A 24,395-nucleotide genomic window follows, 5' to 3' on the forward strand; every position below is an offset into this window, starting at 1 on the left:
AAAGTGAAGACTGGAGAAATTCAGACATTTCATATTTATAGTTGACCATGCAATCTTTTCAACTCTGTAAAAACAATCTAATGATGGAGGAAGTCTGAAATCGCCTATCTAGAAAAGACTCAAGAGAGAAACAAAAACATGAGATAGAAATCACGCGTGCTGGAGCAACATTATCTGAACTTGTGCCCTCCCTCCTTAGCCCTGTGTTTGGTGAATAGTGCACACACCACATTTGTTCTTAAAGATGGTCTCTATGAGAAGGAAATGTTTGTAAATTAGGGCTGGATGCTGTTCCCCATGGAGGCTGATAAGAAACAGGGGAGGATCACAGCATTTTGTGTCTTTCAGAGCCTGTGTGCCAGCACAGGGGTGCATGAGACACAGCTCCCTCCTTGTGCATCATTTCTTCCACTTCTGATTTCCACATCTTAGGGCAGTGCCACATGCCACAATGCAGCTTCTTACTGCTTATCTGCTCCCTATTTTCTTTCTTGTTCCACACAGCTTACAGGAATAACTAAAATAAGAAACACTATTAACTTGCTTTGGAATGTCTTGGTGATTATCTGAAGGATGGAATTAGAGCTGGTGAGGAAATCATTATTTTATTATTTAAAAAAAGAAAAAGCTTTTTGAAGTATTTCTTCAGGTTTGGGGGACTTTTTGGGATTAGACCTAAACAAAAACACTATCTGCCCACTGCTGTTCAGACCACATCCCAATTTAGAAATCTTAGAAGTCATGGGTTTTTTCTGATATATATTCTTTGAAAGATGTGTTTACAGATTTACTAGAAAGTAGACAGCAGAGCCAACTATTTCATTTTAGGCAGAGATGAACACAGAGATAAACTTGAGCCTCAGCCACTTACATTTTAAGAAGTTTCTGAGGTTGCGAACGATGTATGAGCCACATGAGTACACATGTATGAGCCAAGCTGTGTCACTTACTGTCTGCCCCACATTTTCTTTCCTGACTTTATTTGCTCCTGCAGGTTCTCTGGGGAAACACTTCTCTTTTCTAAGCCTGCAAAGAGCTGCCAAGGGTGCAGGACATTTTAAAGGAGGAGAAGGAAAGCACAAATTGCTCTTGCCAGCACTGTTTTGCTGGTCTTCCTCTGGGTTGTGATGTGTGCAGCACAAGTTACCTTGAGGTAAACTTTGCTGCAAACAGATCACTAAACATATCCCATAGCAAATATAAATGGTAAAGCAAGTAAGATTCCCTGAGAAATCCAGGAATGTGATGAGCACACACAGGCACTCACTGTGAACTCTGGTACGGTGTAAATTCATATCTCAGCCTACCTTCCTTCATATCTCAGCCTTGCTCATGCCCTCAGAAAAATTGACTTAGTTAGCTTTAAAAACCAGACCTTAAGCACTCATGAAAATGAAGCAATGCATGAAAAAATCAGGAGTAATTACTCCAGGTATTGGAAATATACTTTAGTAGAGAAAAACATCCAACTTCCATTGACATCAACTTGTAAGATATTTCTGTATTGGACTGTGGGTTTAACTGGTGAATGTTGTCTCAAAACTCAGAATATGTGTGGGTTTGTGCTTCATTTCCTGTGCATAACACCCCTAAACTATGGCATTCCTTAGCAATAGATCCTGTGAGCTGAAAGAATGGACCCATTTTCCACAGTTTTCACTCTTGGCTCCCAATCCCACCCTTTGCAGTGGAATGTGTAACTGGGCTTTACTTTAAGCAGGCCTCAAAAAGAGTAGGAGGGAAAAGGAGGATGCAAGAGCTTTTCCCAGTGTCACTCCTTTGCAGAGAGCAGATGGATGGATGGATGGATGGATGGATGGATGGATCTCTGCCACTCTAGCCCTTGAACCCCTGGATATGCTGCCTCCTAGACCTGCAGCCCCAGTTGAAAACTATTCTGATTTCTTTATATATAGCAAGTTTACCTTGCTCAGGCCAGTAATATTTGAAATAGCAGGTGGGCCCAGGTACCCTGCCCATTCCATCCAACTACTGAAACAACAAAACAATGTTACTCCAGACTCCATCTATACCCCTTCATGTCCACGGACTACCTCTACCAAGGTCCAAGTTGCCCTTTAGACTAACTCAGTCTTGTCAGTCTGACAAAGTCCCTTCTCTCCAGCCATTCTATTTCACTTGTTTAATTCTTTCTTGTTATGTTCGTGTATTTTATGCTACCCTATTATTACCATCTTTTTTTTTTCTTTTTGCTTTGAATACCATAGATATAATTCATAGTTTGAATTTATACTCCACCTAATGAATGTCCCATTTTTATTCTTCTTTCTTTAGAAAAAGGGGTAGACAAAGGATACTACAGTATAGGAGCCAGACTGATCCGGCTGGAGGATAAGGTAAGTGCATGAAAGCTTGCTTTTTTTTTTTTTCTGAGCAATGATATCTGATCTAGAGACCTGCAAGATAGTATCTTGGCATGATTTACTTTAGAATTACAGGGCTCCATAATAATGAATAATATCCTAATTTTTGTGAGGGAGTTGATGAAGTTTCATGTGTGTGTTCTTCAGCATTAACCATTTACCTGCTATGCAGTCCTGGTTCTTGTTTGTAAAAGGAGCTGCTTTCAAGTTGAAGTCAAACCACACACCTTGTATACAAGTGCTGTGAACTAGCTGGTGTTTGTCACACAAGAATTAATGAATTAAACAGAAATGTTAGTGTCAGGAATCTTTGTGACTAGCAACAGTTGACACCACGTTTACAAATCCTGAGATTTTTTAATGTTTACTGCATTTTTCCCCCCTGTGCAGTTACCTTTGCACATTTTCTGCCCCTCCCTCACTGTCTTCTCTCCAGGAATATGTTCATTTTTGTTACTAATTAGAGTTACTTAGCAGTGTGCCCAAAGGCCAAAGCTCAGTGAGGCTCTATTGTCTTAGACCTCTTCCAAACATCCTCCAGAGCTTTTTTCCATTCAAGTGATAACAAAAATACAAATTTTCTCAAAACTCTGACTCTATTTCTCTAACAGTGTTTTAGTCAGCTCTCTTACCTACCTCTAAAAGTTCATGTCCCTCCAGCAGGGTACTTTGAGTGGGCAGGAGCAGCAGTGTGGTTTTGCTGGAGGCATGTGATGGTGCTCAGACTAAAGTCCATTTCAATTTGGCATATCCACTTTGTATCCTTGTCTCACTCAAATTTGTCATGCAAATTCTCTTTTCACTTTTTTCTGGGGAAGTGAGGTGAGAAGGAAAGAGGAAAGAAACTTCTCATAACTCCTAAGAATTTTGCATCTTGCCAAAAAGCAGAAATTGAAATTAAACTAATAGAATTAAAAATCAAAATTTTAATGATGATTGCTAGGACAACATCAGAAATATGTGACACTGCACTGTCAAAGGACAGATTTTCTTTCATTTTTAGCTTTCTTGCACAGTGTCAGAGAATCAGTTTATCAGATAAAGACATTATCTGAGCTAATTTTAAAGTGGATTGATCCCTTGTGCAGCCACAGCTGTTCGAAGTGAAAATGGCTTTCATTCAGATTGCCTTACTCACTTTGAAAGAGATAAATTGCTCTCTGGCCTCTATATATTCTGTAAATTCATATCACAGCTTCATTCAGATTTCTTGAATGTGCATATAAAGAGAAACCCCCAATACAGATTGGAAATTTAGCAATAAAAGTATCTGTGATAATAGTTGGAGTGCTTTGAGTGAGAAATGCTGCTGGTATTGTAAATACCTCTGGAAGTAGCAGTTCATGGTCTCCTGACTTCCCCATATTTATGAAGAAAAGAGGTGAGAAAGTTTTTAGTGTGTCTGGCCTTGGTCCAGCTTTAGCACAATATGCTGTGGATTTGATCAATTTTATTTCAAAGCCTGACTTAGAGGGCTGCAGAGGCATCTTGGCATAAGAAGAGGAATGTTACAGGAGATGCAGGAAATCTCTGATACCTGCTTGTGTTCTGCCTTTAATTTAGGCGTGGTCTAAATAAAGTCAGTGTAACCTCAAACCATTAGTGGGCAAGACCAAGCTGCTCTTTTGTTTGAAGAATTAAACTTTAAATTTTGCATGGGAACTGGTGAATTTCCCCTCTCTCTATCTATTGTTGTGGAGAAAACACATAGAAAAGAATAAAAATGTGTCAAGATGTTTTCCTAAGATGAGTCAATCATTGCAGACCAAAGTGCAAATGTAAAATAACACAGAGGAAACCCAGGGCATTTGATCTTTTAGTACAAATTACCATTCTTTCAGGTGTACAAGGCTTCAGTCTCATATCCCTGCTAAGTAAGTAGACATGGTACAGAAGAAGGGCAAATATTTGTTGTGTTGGTTTGCTTGAGGTTTTGGTGGCATAAATTTGGGGGTTTTGGTTTGTTTGAGGTTCTTTTTGTGTTTGCATCTTTTTGGCACATCAGGCTAAAATACATCTGTTTACATAATGAATACAAAGTTAAGTTCCCAGCTATCTCTGTTTTAATGGGACAATAGAAACTACTGCATCCTGCTGTCAAACTGCTTCCCCTAAATTATTTTCCCATGTCTTATGGGCTCTCCTGCCCTAACAATTCACTGTGTAGCAAATGCTATGTGTCCAAATGTGAAACAATATTGGAATCAGGAAGGACAAGCTGAGTTTCAACCTCTGAGGAGAATAAATGAAGCAAGGGCATGTCTGACATCAGGCTCCAGCTGGTGGTGAAAAATGATCCCCCCCTTGGAACTAGAAAACCTTTGGGATCAACCTCTTCCCCCTGGAGAAATTATTTTAACATTCAGTCACCCAGTCTAGTGATGACAGCCTCCCAAAAGAGTGACACATCTGATAAAAGGACACATTTTTGGACAAAGGCCAGTTGGTGCAGACTGATAAAAATGCAGTGTGGATTTGAGAATGTTATCTGCCTAAATGAGCTGTATCAATAAGCAATGGGCACACCTCTGGTCCAGACTGACCTTCCCCACCAGCATTTTGCAGTTCATTTGTTTTAGCTGCCTCTCCTGAAGGGAATCAGAGTGTAAGAAACCCATTGAGAGCTGTGTGCTGTCCCGCATAAAGCCATGATTACTCTTTTTGCAAAGTGAGGGAGAGGGAAGCAGACATTTCTGATGGTTAAGATGAACTCCATTCCCTGGAGAGGTTTGCTATTATTTCAGTAAAAACATGGCATTTGATGTACAGAAAGGCAGAGGCACAGGTCTCTGAAGGGGTTGCTTGGTGATAGGAAGAAGCTTTGAGGCAAAAATGTTGCAAGGGCACAAAGATAACAGCCTTCCATTCATGTGGCATGAGAGCACTGCCTGCAGCCTCTCTTTTGTGACCAAACAGGCTCCTTATGGAAGTTTAAAGTAACAGGGAAGAGGTAAGAACCAGTTTGTGGAGGATGAAGCACCGTGCAACTCCAGCAGGAAAAAAAAAAAAAATTCTACTCCTTTTTTCCTTAAAGCATTGCAAAGCTGACTAGAAACAGGTAAAATGCATGGTGGTATCTCTCAGGCAAAAAAAAAAATCCAAACCCCTTTTTGGCAACATCAGCAGTGTGCAGGGCTTCACTCATCTCACTGACACGGCACATTGCATTGTGGGAGTTTGCCTGGAACACTTTTCAACCTGCTTTTCCTTGAGCAGGGCATAAAATTCTTATTTTGTTGTGGCCAATGTAATAACCTAGTGTGGTTCTTTTCACAAAAAAAAAAAAAAAAAAAATACTGAGATGTTTGGAGAAAGAACGGGGCTTCCTTCCCGACATGTGATGTGTGCCGTTTGGCCGACCCCTCCTTCAGCTCCATGGCAGGGTTTAATTTTATATTGTGGTATGTAGCCATTGACAGATCCTTTTGAAATGTATTAAGAGGGAGATTGGTTCCAAGATGATGTTCTAGAGCTGGCGTTAGTTTCTTTTCAAAATTGTAAACTAATGCTTCTTTATGATGAAATGGGTATTCTTTCTTTTCCTTTTCTTTTCAAAATTAGAAACAAAAATCATGGTGTGCTATGTCAAACTGCACGGCAACCTATAAATAAAAACAGGAGAGAAAAGAATCTGCAAATGAAAGGTTAGAAAGGACAGCTGTGTTGTCTTTGAAAAAGAAATCTATTAGGTATTTTTATAATTATATGGCAGTCTTTTTTATGTGGTATTTACAGTTATGATTTACGTCCATATTACCATAACTATTTCCATGCTTATAGACAACATGTGATAATGCTGGGAGCCAAAAGCAACCATTTGGTAGCATTTAAAAAATGCAGGAACACTAAGAGAAAACAGGGCAATAAAGCAAACCCTTCTGAGTTTTATCCATCTGAGTAATGCGAGCCAGGACAAAAATGTCATCCAACATAAACAAATGTAGAGGTTGGATTGTGGCAGTAAACTCTCTCTTTACCAATTTAAACACAACTTGAGTTGGGAGCTAAAAGGATGGGCTCAGAGAAGAGTGGTAACAATGGAGAGATGGATGTTGGTGAACCTGATTCCTGCTGTGATTACATCAGGAGTCATTAAATAGTAAATTATTTATCATGGCAGTGCCTGCAAGCACCACCAGCATGAAAAGCTGGTAAGAATTTCCATTCTAAACCCTTAATTTGTGAGTGGGGTGATGGGCATAACTAAAATGCATTTTAAAAAAAATGAACAAAGAAGAAAAACAAAAGCCAAAAATTTGTGCACGATGAGTCAGTTGCAATATGAGCATGCTACGCTTTTGAGGTTTCAAGAATATGTCTGAAATAAACCCCTTTGTTAACAAAACTAGGTTTTGGAACCAAGGTGTTTGTGGGTTGTTTGCCCCCAGTTCCTTAAAGATGGAGTAATTCCATAACAGAAAGCTTTTCAGCAGGCTGCTTGCAGATGGGTGTTGTGTGGATTTTCTTAGGTCAAAGCCTTATCTCATTTACTCTGGAGCAGTCCAGCATAAATCCATTGACTCTGTGCCATAAGCATGATGTCATTAGAGTTTTATTTTTAATCTGTTGCTGAATTAAAAAAAAAAAAAAAGTAAGAAAAAACTAAAGCCCTGATGCTTCAAGCCAAATTGTGCTTCCATTTATGCCAGTGAAGTTACTCAGGATTTATGCAGGTGTAAATGGCAGCAAACTTCTTAAATGGCTTTAACAAGATTCCAGCTCCTGTGTTCACATCCTGCTCATCAAGAGTGAATTCACAGAGATGAGGTGAAAACAGAAATAGGGACTCAAACATTTCAGAATTAATCTGAGTGAAATCATGTTTTCACCTATTATGACTAAGGGAATCTTTGTGGTATGCTGGGTATTGTAGAACTGAAATTGTGTTCTTGTAACTGAAACATCAAGATGGGCTTTTAATCTTCAAACCAAGTAATGAAAATTTAACTGCTGAGATCTCAGCCACACAACTTTTCTAGTCTGCTACTGACTCCTCAGTGCAGAGATGAACTATTGTAGTCCCGACTTCTTCTGACTCTCTGGGATGGGCTTATGCTTCTCAGATAAACCTTGTTCAGTACAGCTGAGAGGGAAAGGCTGTGTTTGAGCTGCCTGGTTTTGATGGTAATTTCTGGAGGATCAGGCAAAAATAAGAGCTAACTCTGATGCCCTTTCAAGTCAGAGAAGAGATAGATCATAAATTCTGAGGCATAATGGAAAGAATCCTCCCTCAATGCTTCCCTTATGTTTTTTGTTGTGGAGCTTTATCATATGTGGTATTTGGTAGCACCCTCCTATTATTAAGGTTCTACACCACTTTCCATTACAGAGCTCTATTTTCAGTTCCTTCCATCTTTGCCAAACTCCAGCCATCTGGGCTGAAATTCTCAGAGGCAGATGTCTGCCTCAGGCTGAGATCCTTTGGGAAATTTGTATGTCAGAGTGGGTCATCCTTTCTATATCACAGTAACCTGACCCACTGTGAGGATTCTCCCAAAAGTAAACATAAAAACATTGATGGAAAACACTTGAGCTTCTTCTAAATTTGAGCAAGAAAATTGGACAGAAATGGGATATTATCTGCCAGTCTTGGGACCCAGAGGCCTGATCCAAAACGTAGTGAACTCATCGGGAAGCTTTCACATGGATCAGGCCCTGATTTTTAATGGGTGAGGGAACAGAGAGTTTTGCATAGTGAACGTTTGCCAGAAGGCAATTCACCACCATAAATCAAATGTTAAATAATTCCAAAGCCCAATAAATGAGTGTGCAGATGGCAGTGTCTGCTCCCCAGGGATTGCACTGACTGGGATCCAGCCCCAACAGTTTGATCTCATTTAGAGCAGTCTCAAGGATTGCTCTGATTAGGCACTTGGTGCAGTCTTGTTGCTTCTCTGCTCTCTTGGCTGAAACTTCATTGGTGGGAGCAAATTCCCCAGGAATTTGCTGCCCAGGACACCTTGGAGCATGCAGGGCAGGAGTTTCACAGCCAGATGTGGCAAAGCAGCTGGAATCAGCTGGATTCAAAGCTTCTCTTTAGTAAGAAAAACAGAGAGTCGCAGAAGAACAAGTGCTCCTGGAGAAGAGCACATGGAGTAACTGTGAGCACTGAGGGAGAGAAAAACACCACAGTGACTTAGGGCTGCTGGGAAATACCACAGAAGGGAACTGTTAGAACATTGGGAATCTAATCCATTGGGAATCTAGTCAATATTGAGGCATCCAGCTGTTTAACCTGCAGGGAAAAGGTCCTGGAAATAGCGGGGCTGGCAGAGAAGGCTGTAGATGATGGGCCCTGTCCATGCCTTCCTGTCCTCCACAAAAACCTTCCCAGCACCACAACTGGCTTTGACCTACACAGAGAAAAGGGCCCTGAGCTTGGAGATAGTGATTTCCTGTGAGTTTTAGAGAAAATCAGTGCCTGTTAGAGGACAGACACTCTGGAAATCCCCCTGCTCCCAGAACAGACTGCACTGTGAGTGTGGCTCTTCTCAGGCGCCAGAAAGTCCAGCCACAAATGGAGAGGAGTCACAGCTCTGCTGGTTCTGCTGCTTATGATGCAACAAAGTAATTTATTTACTATTATTGGGTGAAAAAAAAATACTTTTAGAGTATTTTCGAGATTTTGACCTTATTTTTTTAAAAAGTCTGATCCTCCCATTAAGACCTTTCACCTAAATGTCCAAAGAATAACAAAAATCAGATCACCTCCAAGTATTTTGCATCTGCTTTTTTACATTTTTGATAGGTTATTCTAAATAAACATAATGTTCTACATGATCCTGGGCCCCAAATCAAAATGTCTTTGATTAGCAATGTGAAACTGGAGTATTGTACCAATCCTCTTGGAAAAAAAGAGTGTAAATGCATTAAGCCTGCCTTTTCTTATGAGCAGTGTTGCAGTGTTTAAAAATCTGCTATTATCTGATGGAAAAAAAAAATCATTTGAACACTTTCTGCAACCTCCAATTATTACAGATGCTAAACAATTTCATTTAGAAAGCTTTATTCAAAAATGTATTCTGTAGCTGTTCTCTGTAGTTATGCCTGTGCACTGCAAGTGCTACCCTTCCTACAGACAGGTTGAGAATATTTGTTTGGAATGTTTCTCCATCTGAAAATGACAATTTGTTTCCAATGGAACATTTTTTTGAGAAAGTGTCACATTCATGTGTTTTAAATCATGCACTGAAGGAAAGTGTTTCCAGTTTTCCACTTCAGAACGACTTTCTGAAAGTGAGGATTGGGGTGAAATACTCTTGATTTTCTGAGCATTTCAGTTGAACAGGTTTATTTCTAATTCATTTTTATGATTGAATTAAAGATGTTCCAACATCATGAAGAATTCATAGAGAACACAGATAAATTTTCTTATAGGAAAAAAAAAATATTTTCCTTTTTCAGATCAGTATTTTACAGGGCAATTTTAATGCTATTTGAATGCCATGTAATATTGACATCTAATTCATCTTGATCAGGGAAAGTACACTCAAAAAAAAAAAAACAACAAAAAAAAAAAAACCAGATTTTTACTATTCAAATAGTTCCCAGACTAACAGTTGGATTTCTGCTTCATGCAAGAGCTGTGGTGCTGAATCAGAGCAAGCATCTGTTTAATCCTTGAGCTATTCATCCACTGATGGCAGCTGAGGGATGGACTAATTCAAGCCTAATTTGCTATAACTGGTCTCTGGGTGTTTGCAATGGATTATATGTAAGAAGCAATATGAAGAGCAGTGCTGTGCAAGGCAAGTTACAGGATGACAGCACTCTGTCAAAGAAAAATTAAAACCAGAAAAAACTCACCAAGTCACGGCAGTAATGTGGCATTCCCTGATGTATTGGCTGCATCTAGGGAAGAGAACTTTCGCTCAACAGAAAATTCATATATAGGACTGCATATAAAGGCTTATGATGTGAGGGAGTGAAAAACTGACATAGTCTTTTTTTCCCCTGTATTTACCACCAACTTGTCCTTTTCAATGCATAGCTTTGAATTTTATGGAGCAGGAAAAAAGCAAGCAGGCCAGTAATACATATTTCTACAGCATCATTACTTTTCCTACTAGTAAATAGTGTAGATAAAGTAAAATCACATATTTCCTGTTGAGAAGTTTGGGTGTTCTGCAGTGTTTGAATCAAGCACATGTTAGCCAATGTGTCTGTTACACACTGCAGTCCTTTGAGACCAGGAGCAGTGGGTTTGAGCATAAGAGGGAGAGGTGGTGCAGAGCATCTCAGATCTCTTCTGGTCATGTGGGGACAATGCTTAGCTTGGTACAGGCTCCATCCTCGAGTTTTGAATTTTTATGCAGTGTCAGAATACAACTGAATATTACTAAATCACTGAGCACTTTACCCAGGGGTTTGTTCATGGCATTGTATTTGAAGAACTGTGCTTTTCTTCTTTATGAGGGAGTGGTTTTTCCAGGCTAAAATGGCCATAAAATAAACTGTGTGTTGTGACATCAGGCCAGAGCCAGCATCCTGAGTTCAGTGGCTGTGATGCCATAAGATGCCTTGGGAGCACAGGGTAGTTCATCTTGCAGGGGACCTCAAGAGGAGGTGTAGTCACTGCAGCATCCACCATCCCTGCTGTGGGTCTAGCACACTGCTCCAGGAGTGCTGGGCAAGCTGTGGATGGACAAATGAACGCTACAGATGTGCTGACAAGCTGTCACAGAATCACAGAGTCATTTACCTTGGAAAAAACCTCCACAATCATTGAGTCCAACCTGCGCCAGATCCCAGCCTTGTCACCCAGCCCAGAGCACTGAATGCCCTATCCAGGCCTTCTGAGACACCTCCAGGGATGGGGACTTCACCACTGCCCTGGGCAGCCCCTTCCAAGGCTTTACCAACCTTTCCAGGAAGAAATCTCCCTGATGTCCAACCTGAACCTCCCCTGGCACAGCTTGAGCTGTTTCCTCTTGTCCCTTGTTCCCTGAGGGCAGAGCCCGACTCCTTCCAGCTGTCCCCTCCTGTAGCTGTAGGTAGAGATCAGATCTCCCCTGCTTTCTCTGGCTTAGGAGGTATCATCAAGGACCAAACTGGCCGGTCTTTATTGTTTCTGAGACCTACAGCCCACAGTTAGATGGCACACGTGGCCTCAGTGTTTTCAAAACCTGACAACTAGAAATACTGAAAATTCAGTCACATTTTCTCTTCTGAAAAACACTAAGAAAAATAGGAGGCTATAACTGACTTAAAAAGAACTGTTTTTCGAGAGGTGAAAGATACAGCAAGGCATATAAAGCAACTTTAACAGGTGTGGAATAGAGCCAAAACAGTGTAATGTGAAATGTGGGATAGTACAGGGCTAGGCTGTTGCTGCCAGTCAGGTTAGGTGTCTGACCAGATCTCCCTCTGGACTGAGGATCTGGCTCACACAGCTGCCTTTGCTCTTCAGGAGTAGAGATTGCAGAGATTATCAGCAATATTATCACAAGTCTCCTACTACTCTGCACGTTTCTTAAGGCTTCTGCATTTGGAGTGGTGCAGTTATGGGATGTTAAGGAAACTCCCCAGTCAGGCCATTCCCTCTGGAAGACTTTCTGGGGCTGAAGGCCCTTCCTTGGCCTGGCTCCCCACACCCCCCACTCACATCCCACCAGCTTTGCCATGGCAGAGGTGGCAGAGTCCCAGATGCCTCATTCCATAAAGCCACTTCTTCCTGGGGCAGTGACACAGAAACAGCCCAAGCTGCTGCCTCCAAGGAGGGACCCCAGCAGAGGAACCCCTGGGATTTTATCCCATCACAGTCTCCCTGTGGCCAGTGCCCATCTCCGTGTCCATCCACCTCGCTGCCATCACTTGTTTCCATCGCCCTTGTTGTCCAAAAGGTCGGCAATTGCCAGCTGCTGCTGTGTCTCAGTGTCCATTCACCTGGCTGGCTGTCACCTGCCTTTGTGCCCTTTGTCACCCCAAAGGTCAGCAGTTCATCCTCTTGTCCTGGGCTCCCACCCAGAGCTCAGCCTGTACTTCAGCCTGCATTTAAATCTGCATCTCAGCCTGCATTTCCATCTGCAGCTCGCCAGACCAGCTACCTGCACCAGATGTGTTCCTCAACAGTGAGAATTCTTAAAATCAATTACTTCTAGCCCTTGCTGTGGACATACCCATGAAAAACAGAAATGCTGAAGCCTCAAAACTCCCAAAAGGAAGAGGATGAACATGAAATGCAGAGTGTGTATTTAAAATGTTAGGCTTATTAAGGCATTTTAATCGTACTGACTGTAAGTAGCTGTTGCAGACTCTGGTTTATATTCTTACACACTATCCAGGGGAGGCAGAAAAAGCAGCTGAAAGACCAGGTCAATGCTCAGAACTAGACCATCCTGGCCTCTCTGCCCTCATAAACCCATTGGCACCTTCCCTGCCCTGGGGAAGTTTTGCAGGAGTTCAGGTCTCTCCCAAGCTCTGCCATCAGGACATACCCTAGGAGGCAGCAGAAGCCCACGTTCTTTCACAGCAGCTCAAAACACTTCAACCTCTTTAACTTTCCTCCTCAGCCTTACCACAAGCTGCCTGTTAATGTCAGTTTTGTTACTGCCTTCTGAGGGCTGGGCAGCTTTGCACAGCTTATTGTCACCATAGGTGTCTGCAGAGTTTCTTGAAGCCACCAGCAGCTAGTCTTGCCTGTGGCAGGCTGAGCCTGGAACTCATACCAAGATTGAGTGGGTGCCATGCAGACAGCATTTCTACCTTTGTGCAGTGCTTTCTCCACTCTGATAAAAAAGTTCTGTAGTGCCATAGAAAGAGGAATGTCCTTGATGAGTACCCAGGAACTGAAGCCCTGGAGTTTTTTCCCAGCACCACTTTACATACCTAATTAATCTGGGCAAGCCAGTTAGAAATAATTTTTCAAAGGGCAGGACTATAGCCAAAGAGTATGCTCACCATAAAGCCATATTTATGATTACCATTTAAATGGGATATCCATCTTCAGAAATGAAGGGCTGGGTAGGCAAGGCCACAGCAGTGCCCTCAGGACACACATTTCTGTGCCCCCCTTAGCTCTGACCTCTCCATTCACCCTCATCATTAAATCAGTGGGCAGCCGCCCCAGGGTAGCAGAGATGGCTGGGAGGTGAGGCCAGGGCAGGAGCAGGAGCTTGGGAAAAGGCAGCTTGACAGAGGAGAAGGGTGGAGGTGAAACAAGAAGTCATTCTTGCTGGATGTGGAAGTGGCAAACAAATTCAATTTTCTTGGAGGATTTTGGAGCCTGAGCTCAGAATCTGCTTCAGGTGTCGCTGGAGTCTGGTCTTGCAGCCTTGCATGCCTGTGCCTTAGGCAGCAGGTTTTTGGTGTACTGGATTGTGGTAACTGTGTTTGCAGTAAACATATAGAGCTCTGGCTGATTCTTTGTAGTTTTTGCATCCTCATCTTTTTTTTATGGCTACTTTTTACATTTGATGCATTCCAGCCTCCATTTTTTAGAGTCTACAAAGAACTTAGATTGCTCTAGAAGTACTGAATATTGCAGTTACTTCTGACTGGAGCTTTTGCTAGGTACTCTCAGCTCTCCTACTGTAGCACATTCTGAACTCACTATCCAGAGGGAAAAAACTCCAAAAGAAAACAGTATGTCTGATGTTCAGAACAAATTTATTTCTAGCCCCAGCTAGAGGGGCTATTACTGATCCCTTGCAGGGATCACTGCAAGGGTGTCAGATCCTGGAGTCCCAATGAGTTTTACCCTGAGGTGGGATTGCAAAAGTAGACTTCTGATCCTGTGTAAAACATGTCTTCTTGGGGGGTAAGATACTGAATTGTGACAGGAACTGCTGTAAAGCTAACACAACTTAAATATGTGGGGAATAGAGTACTCCATATGCTGCTGTGTGATTTCCTTCTTTGGCTTGGAAGGCAAAAACCCACTGCTTGTATTTGGAAGGCAAATTTCAATCCCCAAAATATCTTCTCTGAATTTACTTAATTTTACTGGCTGGTAGAGCAGGCTGACCATAGCTCAGCCTGGAGCACCAGGTTATGTCATTCAGTAGAAAACTCCCTTGTGTGAGCACAATTTTGTTTCATTTTATTATTTTTTTCCTCCTCTTTCTCCTCCTCCAAGACTATACATACAAAGGGAGGTCACAAAATAAAAATAAGCTGTAGCCAGCAAAGTTCAGGGTTTGAAATAAAAAAAAAACCCTCTGTATACTTAATAGAATTTCTTGTTAATGAGGTCATTTATGTCAGGGCAGGAAATGTACAAAATAGCACAGGATAGAAAAATCTAGACACTATAAAACACGCCAACAAATTTGGCACATGCATTACTCCCTTAATATGCCCCCAATGTAATCTATAGATCCCACAAGTGACCACACCATGTTTATGTATGCAAAAATTCCTATATATGTAGCACTCATAAGAGTAGCAATTTTACTAGTGGGAAAAGATTATTGTGGTCTTTTTATATAGCATATAGGTTTACTTAGAGTGAGTCCTTGTAGGAGAATGCAGGACCATGAAAAACTATTAAAATGTCATGATTATATTAATTTCATACTTAAAGGAATACTTCACTTTAAGCTATGGTTCCAAAATTACACTGCTCATTCATGATGTTTTTAATGTATAATTGGCTGCCTTCAAAAATGTCACAGTAGGAGGAAAAAAAAAATTCATTTTCCTTGGCGTGTGTACTGTTGCTATTCCTGTGTTCATTTGGCTTGGCTCGGGGAACCAAATGCTGCAGTCTGAAATAACTTTTTATATGTTGACATGTGCATTTAACTAGAATAAGCAGGCAGAGTGGACCAAGTTGGATTCAGCAAGGAACAGAATATATCTTGTGTTGCACCTTTTAATGTGTCAGCCTCGGTTCCTGATTCTCATTTCATCATTGTCAGGGCACACGTGGAGCTCTGAGCTGCACCCAGCCCCTACACAAAGACCAGGGAGCAAGGGAACACCAGTGGGGGGAGCAGGGAAGAGCAAGAAGGAAGTATGGAAAATATAATGTCTTGATGATAAAGCTGAGAAGGGAATACTGTTAATCTGCTGAAATTTATTTAGCAAAATTTATTTAGCCTGTTGTTTTCCAGAGCAAATAGAACTTTGCTGTTTCAATGAGTGTCCCTCAGTGTGGCCTGAAGAGAGGCCTCTCCAGTCCCACACATACTGAGCTGGATCCTTGAGCCTTATGTTCACACCCCTGGCCTGAGTCTTGATCATTTCTAGAGTTGATTTGAGCTCCAGGTACTGGATTTGGTGTGATCTCTAAACCCTGGGCTGCTGCCCTCTGTGTTTGACAAGTCTCAGGAGAAAGGCCATGGTGCTGCCCTGCAGGTGAGGACATGGAGGTGCATGGAGCCACACTGTGTTCCCCCTGTCCTATGTGCTCCCCATTCCCCCAGCACACAGCTGGGCTGCAGGAACCTGCCATGGCATGGTTTACAGGTTCATAACACACCTCCTCTGCAGCTGGGGTGCTCCTCAGCTCACAGGGATGTCCCATAGTCTAAATCGTGGCTATGTCACCTGGACCTTACAGAGAAAAAATCCTAAATGCTCACAGGGCTGCAGCACAAGTGGACTCCTAAGGAGAATCCCAAGGAAATTTTGTAGGCAGTCCCACTATTCTGAATTCTCATTACTTTTGAGGAGGGAAAAAAACCCACTCTTCTGTACCCACCTTCATACAGTCCCATGAGCCTGACAAACACCCTGAGAAGCAGAGATGGCTGTGCGCTGTGAGAAGTCTTTCTGGGAAGCAGAAGTTAAGGATCAGCAGTGGGTAGTGCCCTGCTTGTTTTGCAAACTAGGCACAAAAGACACCTTATTCGGTTATAAACAGGAAACCCTGGCCAAGTTAGTGGAGGTTCTTGTCCAGGACCACTCCCTAGATGAGCTCAGGCTCGATGTTCTTGTCAAGATGAAAATCGTGACACGCCCTGCGCCTTGTGCATTGTTGGGACCTGCTCCTGACCACATCTCAGCAGGGCTTTCTGCCTTGAGCACGTTCAGATTTGGTGTGCAAAGATTTAGGGGTCAGTTAGGGGAAAAAAAAAAATCCAAGTAAACAATTAAGGACATTTAGGAAACTTAAACTGATGCAACTGAAGTCTACTGCATCAGTGTGATAGCCTATGATAGAGCACCAAAATGCTGGGATTTGGGGGCTTTTTGAATCATTGTGTCAGTCTTGCAATGTTTTTGGTAGATGTGCTCTTCATGCCATCTGTTGATCTTCCAAATGAGGACTTCTGTGTTTAAATCCCAAGGAGACGTTTGTGTTCGTGCCACTAGTTCTCCTAACTGGTTCCTCAGTGAAAACAAAGATGGACATACAAGAAGCTGGTTTTTTATATCTGCAGATTCTATTGACTTTTCCCTGAGACATACCTGATACTGGGGGGAAAAAAACCCTTTTGTTGTTCGTGTGTTGACTCGTTTACTAAAAAAAGAAAACCCAACAAATCAAGTAAGACTTGAACTGAAAATACTCAAGAAACCTAACCCTGAAGTCCTTGATTCATGTTTCCCTCCATGGTCAAAACTGCCATCTTGACCTGAGGAAGTAGTATCCAGTTTTGTAATTAATAATCTCTTTTATTTCCTCTTTTTTCTCTCCTTTTTTTTCTGATCTGTCTTGTGTTGGAGGACAAATATCACCAATTCAGGCTATTTTATAAAACAGCTTTGTAGTGCAAAGCCAAATAGATTTGGGCTTCTCTGTCACTGGGGGAACGGGGGGAACGAGTGCTCAACAGTATTTATTAGCATTTAAATAGTCTGAATTTTACACCTTTGTGTGCGCACATGCATTTAACTTCTCAACCCTCTCCACCCTCTCCCCCCCAAGGCATTAATGAAGTTTGTTGTTCTCAAAATAGCAGTTGTGTTTGGAATACCTAATTGCTGGGTTTCTGTTGGGTGTTTTGGTCAGAAAAAGCCCCGTAAAGAGCAGCCCGTGTGCCCCTGGCTCAATGGGGACCTGTGTTCCCCTCGGGGAGCCCCGTGGGGCTGTGGCTGAGGATCTCAGCTCCCTGTTCCATTTAGACCTCTCTTGGACAAGCAGCACACACTCCATTGATGGGCACTGTAAAAAAAGGGCTGCTGGAACTGAGTGATTTATTTATTTATTGCTTCTATATTTATTTATTGCCAGTGTCAAAGAAAAGATTGTGCTCGTGGGCTTTTCATCTTCTCCCAAGTGCTGCCTGCATGCTGCACTGCAGAAATATTTCCCTAAATATTCCCTCTAAATGCACTTGTGCTGACTGGAACTGGATCCTCACAGGCAACTGCAAGGCTGCTGCTGCTGCTACAATGTTATAATATTTCATAGGTCATTTATAAATATTGTTGCCAGGGCAAATAAATTTCTTCAGAGTACTTAGTCTGCTGCTAATAAATAGTTTATTTAAGCTTGTAAGAATGGTGACATTTCACTTGGAATATCTTTGGCCTCTTTAAAATTGTTGGTGCAGGGAAGAAAAGGGGAAAAATAAACTGGAAAAAAATATGCAGCAGATCTTTTGATATTTTTTTCCCCTCTGTTTTTACTTGCTTAAAAGGGCCTTCTTGTCAGACAGCATGTCTCTGTGTGAAGATATTACAGTGTTTGATTAATGTGGATTATTTAACATCTTATTCAGAAGATTATTCCCTCCCTTTTTGTATTTCATTCCCTTTTTTTCCCTTTCATAGCTGCATGCAGCTGAAATAGTGCTTGAGCAGGTTGCCTCTCACAGCATTAGTAGCACCTCAATTCCTTCTGCCCCTTTCCCCTTTTGGGGTCAACATTATGGGCATGGTGGTGGCATTGTATTTGTTTATTTCTTGATGGTTTGGGGTAGGTTTAGATTTACCATTATTATTCATCTTGCTTTTTGGTTAAAAAGGCTGGGGTCCAGATGGATTTTTAATAGTGATATGAAGAAATGGACCAGAAGGGGGGAAGGCTTGGTTTTTGTGGTGGGGTTGTGTTTTTTGGGGGGTTTTTTGACAGCTCAGCAAAGGTATCAACTCTCAACTCTTTTCATTCAACTACTGAATTCACATCAAGAATAAATGCTAAAATTTTCTTTCATGTGCTTCCCATAAAATGTGTCATTTCATTCAGGCTCAGGAGGAGGTACAAAGCTGATGATTTTATTTGTGCATGTGTGGGAACATTATAATTCTATTGCAATCATCCAGTATGGAAAGAAAAATAATATTCCATTGAAAACCTCCACAGATTTTTTGAACACAGTCCTGTTTAAAAATTACAATCCCTGCAGTTCTAGAGATGTTTAATACCTCTCCTGACAGTGTCCATGCCAGTCTCTCCCAGATGACAGGCAATCTCCAGAAGGTCTGGTAACAGGCAGGGAAAAACCTCAGCAAATTCAAGATATCTATAGGAAGGGGAATCATTTTATACTAAGGGAGTTAGTGGGCACTTGGTCAAAGACTTCTGGTGTAAAGAGCCTGGAAAATTTTGTACATACCTCAACCAAATCCCACATAAGACTGGGAGGAAAGGAAACAAACCTCCCGTGTGCTCTCTAGCTGACAAATGAGAGGGTTTCCAAGAGCAAAGCAGGAAATTCTCTGCACTTACTTACAAGTTTATGGCAACACAGGTGTACTCTCCTGCAGACTTTGGCCTGCACATGATTTTGTCATTTAAATAGATTGGGAGCAGAGCAGAGCTCAGCTCTTCTGACTTGGATTTCTTGGTTCTGAATGGGTTTCCCCTCCATTCATGGTTTCTGCCTCAGAATTCCATAAGCTTGTCTTTTTAGTTGCCTGTGTAGGAGATTTTTTTGTCTTGTTTTCCTTTTTTTTTTTCTTTTTTCTCTTGGAAAATATGAATCTCTTAGCAGGGCTTTCATTCACTTCCTTCAACAACACATTTATTCTGAACATTCCTCTTGATCCCCAATGCACAACAAGGATGGCATTGAAAGGCAAAATAGGAATTTTCCCTGTTCTGTCAGAGCAAGTGTCTGAATTAAAAGACCATAAAAAGGCAAATCTGTTTTTAGCCAGGTTTATACAGATGAAAAAAAAAAAGCTTCAGGTCCAGTATTCAGTAATGTGGCAATATAATGTGTGTGGATCACTTTGAGAGAATTTGCACAAACTTCCTTTGCAACTTTACTGTACCTTTTGATCTTCCAGCTCCAGGAAAGAGTACAGGAAGGGGGGAAATGTCTCCAAAGCATCAACACTGAAACAGCTTCAGTGGTAAAGCTTTAGGGTGGTTTTTCTGTGCAAAAATCTGGGTTCCTCTGCATCCCTGATATGCAGGGACAGGTCTCGGTGTAACTGAGTGTGCAACATGAGAAGCCTCTGAGCTGATTCCTGGCAGCTCTGCTGCTGTTTTCCACTGTTCCTCATTCCCAAATGACCCCCCAGCTCCTGGAGGGGCCACAGCTCAGCCAGCCCTTGTGCTGCACCTGTGTTGTTTGCTCTCCAAGGAGGGGGAAGGCAGGGAGCACAAAAGATTGCTGCAAACAGCAAAATTACCTTCCAGCAGTATCTTCCATACAGAATTATCTTCCATGTTTTCCAGGGGGTTTATTGCAACTCCACCTTAGCCCCTTTCCTGACCATGTTTATGTAGGCTGGAGACCCTTGCAGGAAGGCAGGATGCCTTCCAGCTGTTGAATTTTTTAATCTTTTTCTCTGATCTTCAGGGTATGAAACAAGCAGTATACTACTTTGTATGTGTGTTTATTGTCAGTGGAATATTTTAGTTTGGACTTTTTCCTTTATGGGCTGCATAAAGACACATTTTGTGAGATTTTAACTTCCCTCATAAAACCCCTTGCTTGCAGCAAGCTGCATTTTGCTCAGTAAAGCTGTCAAAATTGACAGATTCAGCTTTGATCATAGTAACAAATCTGTTTGACCCCAATTTTTCAGAAGTGTCCCTTATACACAGGGGGAGAAAAATCCTTGCACTTTCCAAAGGCAAACTCCAAAGCTTAGGAAAAATTATGCTGTTGTATGCAACCATTTTGACCATTACTGACCCTTGCTGAAGGAAGCAACTTGAAGTTTAACTGAGAACTGAATACAACAGCGCCTGGAAAATAACTTCTGTGTTTTCAAAGGGTGTAGGGAGATAGGTATATTTGCAAAATGACTGTTTAGCCTATTGACATACATAGAGCTAATTCTTTAGATTTCAGTGATGTAATCAAAAGAGTGAGATTTGGGGATAAGTAGGTGTTATAACTCGTGTGTGTGGTAGATGTTATCAGCGTGAAATAGTACAGATATTTAAAACTGCTGAATACCATTTCCAGCTATTTCAATGTGCTTCAGAGAAATAACTAATACAGAGCAGTCTGCAGCTGTAGGAGCCCAGGTGGGCCTGGAGCCAGGCTCTCACCTGGCTGGGATCAGAGCTGATGGGGATGAGCTCCTGCAAGCAGCTGTTCAGGGTTTCACTGCAAATTGTCAGAAGTCCCAGAGCTGGAGAATTTACTTGGAAGTGCTGTTGTGTTTTTCCAGAGGTGGAGAAAGTGGCTCTGCCTTTGAGGTACCTCTCAGATGTCTGGGTTTAAATTTGACACTCACCTTTCACAGAGCTGACATCAAATGAGATGCATCTTTGTTTGTTTGTTTTTGTTGTTGTTTTTTTTAATTATCTGTCCACATTGCTGGTTTAAGTGAAAAATACTCTTAATCCCCCAGAGAAAAGTAACGTTTTTCAAGATATTAAACCAACCCTATAAATACCTGTAATGCCAGGATCTTAACCTCAGGGACAGCATGGCAAAAGCAGTTCAGATCTGTTCTGCTCAGTCCTCCATCAGAACAGTGCTTTCTTTCTCTCTCTGAGTTTTTAATAGACATCTCAAGTTGAGATGACTGTCAGCACTTTCTTCTGGTAAGACTCAGTTTTGCTAAATATATATTCTACATTTGTAGCTATAAATATATACAGATACAGAGTACACACTTTCTGTAGGAAGCCAGGTTCCATTTCTAGTTAATTTTCTGATTAATTCAGCGTGTGTATATTGCTTTAATTCCTTTTTTTAAATTTTAATTTGCATATGCCCAGTTGTGAGAAATCTTTTGACATTTTACATGAGTCTACTTTCAGTTCCTGTGCTTCAGTAGCTGATGAGTTCATTTCTGTCATGTGGGTCTCTCTCTTGGTTGGGACTGAATCCTGTGGTTCTGAGAAGCAGACTCTTGTGCCTAGAAGCAAAATTAAATGATCTTTAAAAAAAAAATCAGACTATTAAGATCCCATTTAAATAATTAGTTGTATGCTTTTATAGACAGAAGGGGTTTTGGAATGAAATGAAATGAGAAATAAAATCAAAGGCAAGTTAAGGCTATTTTCATTTCCCCAAATAAACATACTTACATCTGTGGAAGTCAGTGCTACATAGACTATCAAGTGGAAGAGGTTTTGCAGGATTAGATGCTTTATGAGTATCTAGAAGACATTATTTAGCATTTTCTCAAAACCAGACATATGGCCCATGCCTCAGAGCCTCATTCTAACCACTACATGGTGGAAATTTCTTTCTTGTAGAAAGAAATTTCTGGTGTGGCCAGCTCATCCCTTATAACTGTCCACTAATAATGCTGTCACCTCTCTGTGAGACATCTTTTTATCAGTCCCAGATGCTAAACCCTGTTTTCCTTTGCAAAAATAGTGCCCCACAAGAAAAGCCAGAACCTTTTAAATGCCACGAGACTAAAAATTCTCTCAAGTTCAGGATAAGCCTGCCAAAGTTAAGGTACCCTGAAGTTAGACTCTGCAATTGAGCTGTCTCTGAACAACAGAACAGTGAGTATAAAAACATGTTGAAGGGTGCAGGAGCTTCAGCTGGGTTTGTGTGTGGCTAAAGGAACTCCCTAAAGTACAACCAGGCCAGCACAATCAAAACAATCCTTGGTGTTAAAAATACATTGCTGGCTTGGGCTTTTGGTGTGGCAGGACAAGGAGGATAATACCCTGCTCAAAAAGATAACTCCCTTTCAGCCACTTGAACAAAATCATTAACCAGGTTGCACATATGTTAGTCAGGGATCCTTTCGGCTTCTCTGAAGAACCAGATCCTTGTGTGTGTGTGACTTGTGAGGATCTGAGGGATGTGGTATTTGTAAAAGTCCTGTTCAGAAAACAACCAGCTATCCTGAGGTCACAGTGAATATCTAAGATTTCTGTGTCTAAAATTGAGGTCCAGGCAGTGCTAGTGTGCTCTCTACCCATGGATTTCTCCTCCTCCAGAAAGAGGAATGACAGGAAGGGTGGAAAGGTACAGAAACCTGAAGTTGAACTCACTGCTGCTAAACTCTTCTGTTTATTATCTTTATCAAGAAGTTCTATCTCCAGTGTTCTGCAGAGTACTTCAGCTCGAGAGAATTTCTCCTGAAATACAGCTTCCCCTTGGCAGCTCCTTTCCAACTCACGCTCTGACACAGTTAAAGCAAATTCTCTAAAAAAATCTTTGTTAACAGAGAGTTTAAATTGCCCAGTGGTTTCTCATGCCTTTCCAAAATGCCTTGCTCAGCAAAGCTCAGCCCCCTGCAAAACACAGAAACTGAGGAATCCTGGCATAAACCAGCAGAACCTTAACTGTGACCCCCTGGAAGTCTCAGTCCCTGGAATTACAGGCATTCCCTCCAGATGAGTTCAGTGCAGTAGGTTTTTTTCTGAGCCTGATGCTCCAGAACAGCATGTGCTATCAGCAGGCAAGCTGCAATCTGCATTTGTTTTTATTTTGCTTGGGGTTTTTGGCAGGAGAATCCCTACATTTTAAACAGTGTCAGAGAGATATTTTGATAGGATTGAGAAAAAGATCCTAGCTGTAGTCATCCCTCCCCTTTCACTGCAGTCAGTTCTCTGCCTGGTGTACGAGCAGTGTATGCCTTAGGCACTTCTGGAAGTTCAGACATTTGCCCCTTTCCCTGCCATCTCTACTGGATTTAACACACTTATGGGGAAGAATACACCACTGGCAGGTTCCTCACATTTGCTGACTGGGACAGTGACTTTATCATGCTCCAGTTTCTCTTCCTCCATCTCTTTTTGCACTCCTGTTTTCCAGCCCCAACAGTTCCCCCAAGACCTTGTCCATGATGCCAGAAAACTGCGGTATCAGCTAAATACATCCCTAGGTTTTTTAGGTACTTTAAAATCAGCCCAATTTCAGCCTAAATTTCAAGGCTTTCCACTTTAGTTATGGCAAAACCAGAGTTCTGCTACAATCAGCCTTTCTCCTGTGTTAAAATGGGAAGCAAAAAGCAATACTATTACTGCTCTGTTTCCTTCCAAATGTTTAATTCTTCATAAGCGTGGTGAAGTGGGGCTTTAAAGTAACCTCAGTTGATACTCAGGGGAAACAGAGTTGTGAAATGCTGTGCAACATCAGGCCTTGTGTTTGGGAATATTCAGTTTCTCACAAACTCAGGATATTTTAATGGATAAAAAGTAAAAAGCTGCAAGAAAATTCTGTTTCATCTCAAGTTCTTGTACGTGTAGTTTACAGGAGCAGTAATTTCAGGCATAGTTGTGATGTTTCTTGAAGTAAGGGCACAGTATCAGCTCTTTAGTTCCAAGATGGAGCATTGCCAGATCCTTTGAGTTAGTGCTGATGTTGGTAAATAATGTAGAGTTTTTGGCTAACCATCCAGGTACAAATTTGTGGGTTAGACCAAAAAAAGCAATACCAGCACACTGACAGGAATTGATTCAGATGTAGATTCCCTAATAGTTGTGCTCTTGTTCCAGTCTTTCAGGCTGAAACGAAAGCTCAGAGCCCTTTTGATTGGAAGCAGAGATTTATGGTTAATTATAGCATTTCCCATGATTATATGTTTGTGCTTCAGTAATTGCTAGATGAGGAGGAACGCTGAAACGATTTTAGGGCTAGTATGTTGCTCTACCAAAAGATATACCTCCAGATATCTCAGCATGGGCCCTTCCTTATTTCTTTATAAGGAAAAACACATGGCAAAAGTTCCACTCCACTGGTTCTTCAGAAAGGTGGCAGCAGGAGTCGGTGCTGCTTCTGCCTCCGCTGCTTCTGCCTC

The 24,395-nt window shown here is 41.6% G+C and overlaps 1 protein-coding gene across 1 annotated transcript in view; it reads left to right on the plus strand.

Annotated features, from left to right (window-relative positions):
* LOC118698106 (potassium voltage-gated channel subfamily KQT member 1-like) overlaps positions 1-24,395 on the plus strand; it is a 411,246-nt gene that overhangs the window by 234,882 nt on the left and 151,969 nt on the right. The window contains exon 16 of the mRNA XM_054514922.1: positions 2,296-2,357. Within this exon, the coding sequence (XP_054370897.1) occupies positions 2,296-2,357 (62 nt within the window). The remainder of the gene's footprint in view (positions 1-2,295; positions 2,358-24,395) is intronic.

Source organism: Molothrus ater, chromosome 5 (genome assembly GCF_012460135.2).
Source record: "Molothrus ater isolate BHLD 08-10-18 breed brown headed cowbird chromosome 5, BPBGC_Mater_1.1, whole genome shotgun sequence".
In the NCBI taxonomy this organism is placed as follows: Eukaryota; Metazoa; Chordata; class Aves; order Passeriformes; family Icteridae; genus Molothrus; species Molothrus ater.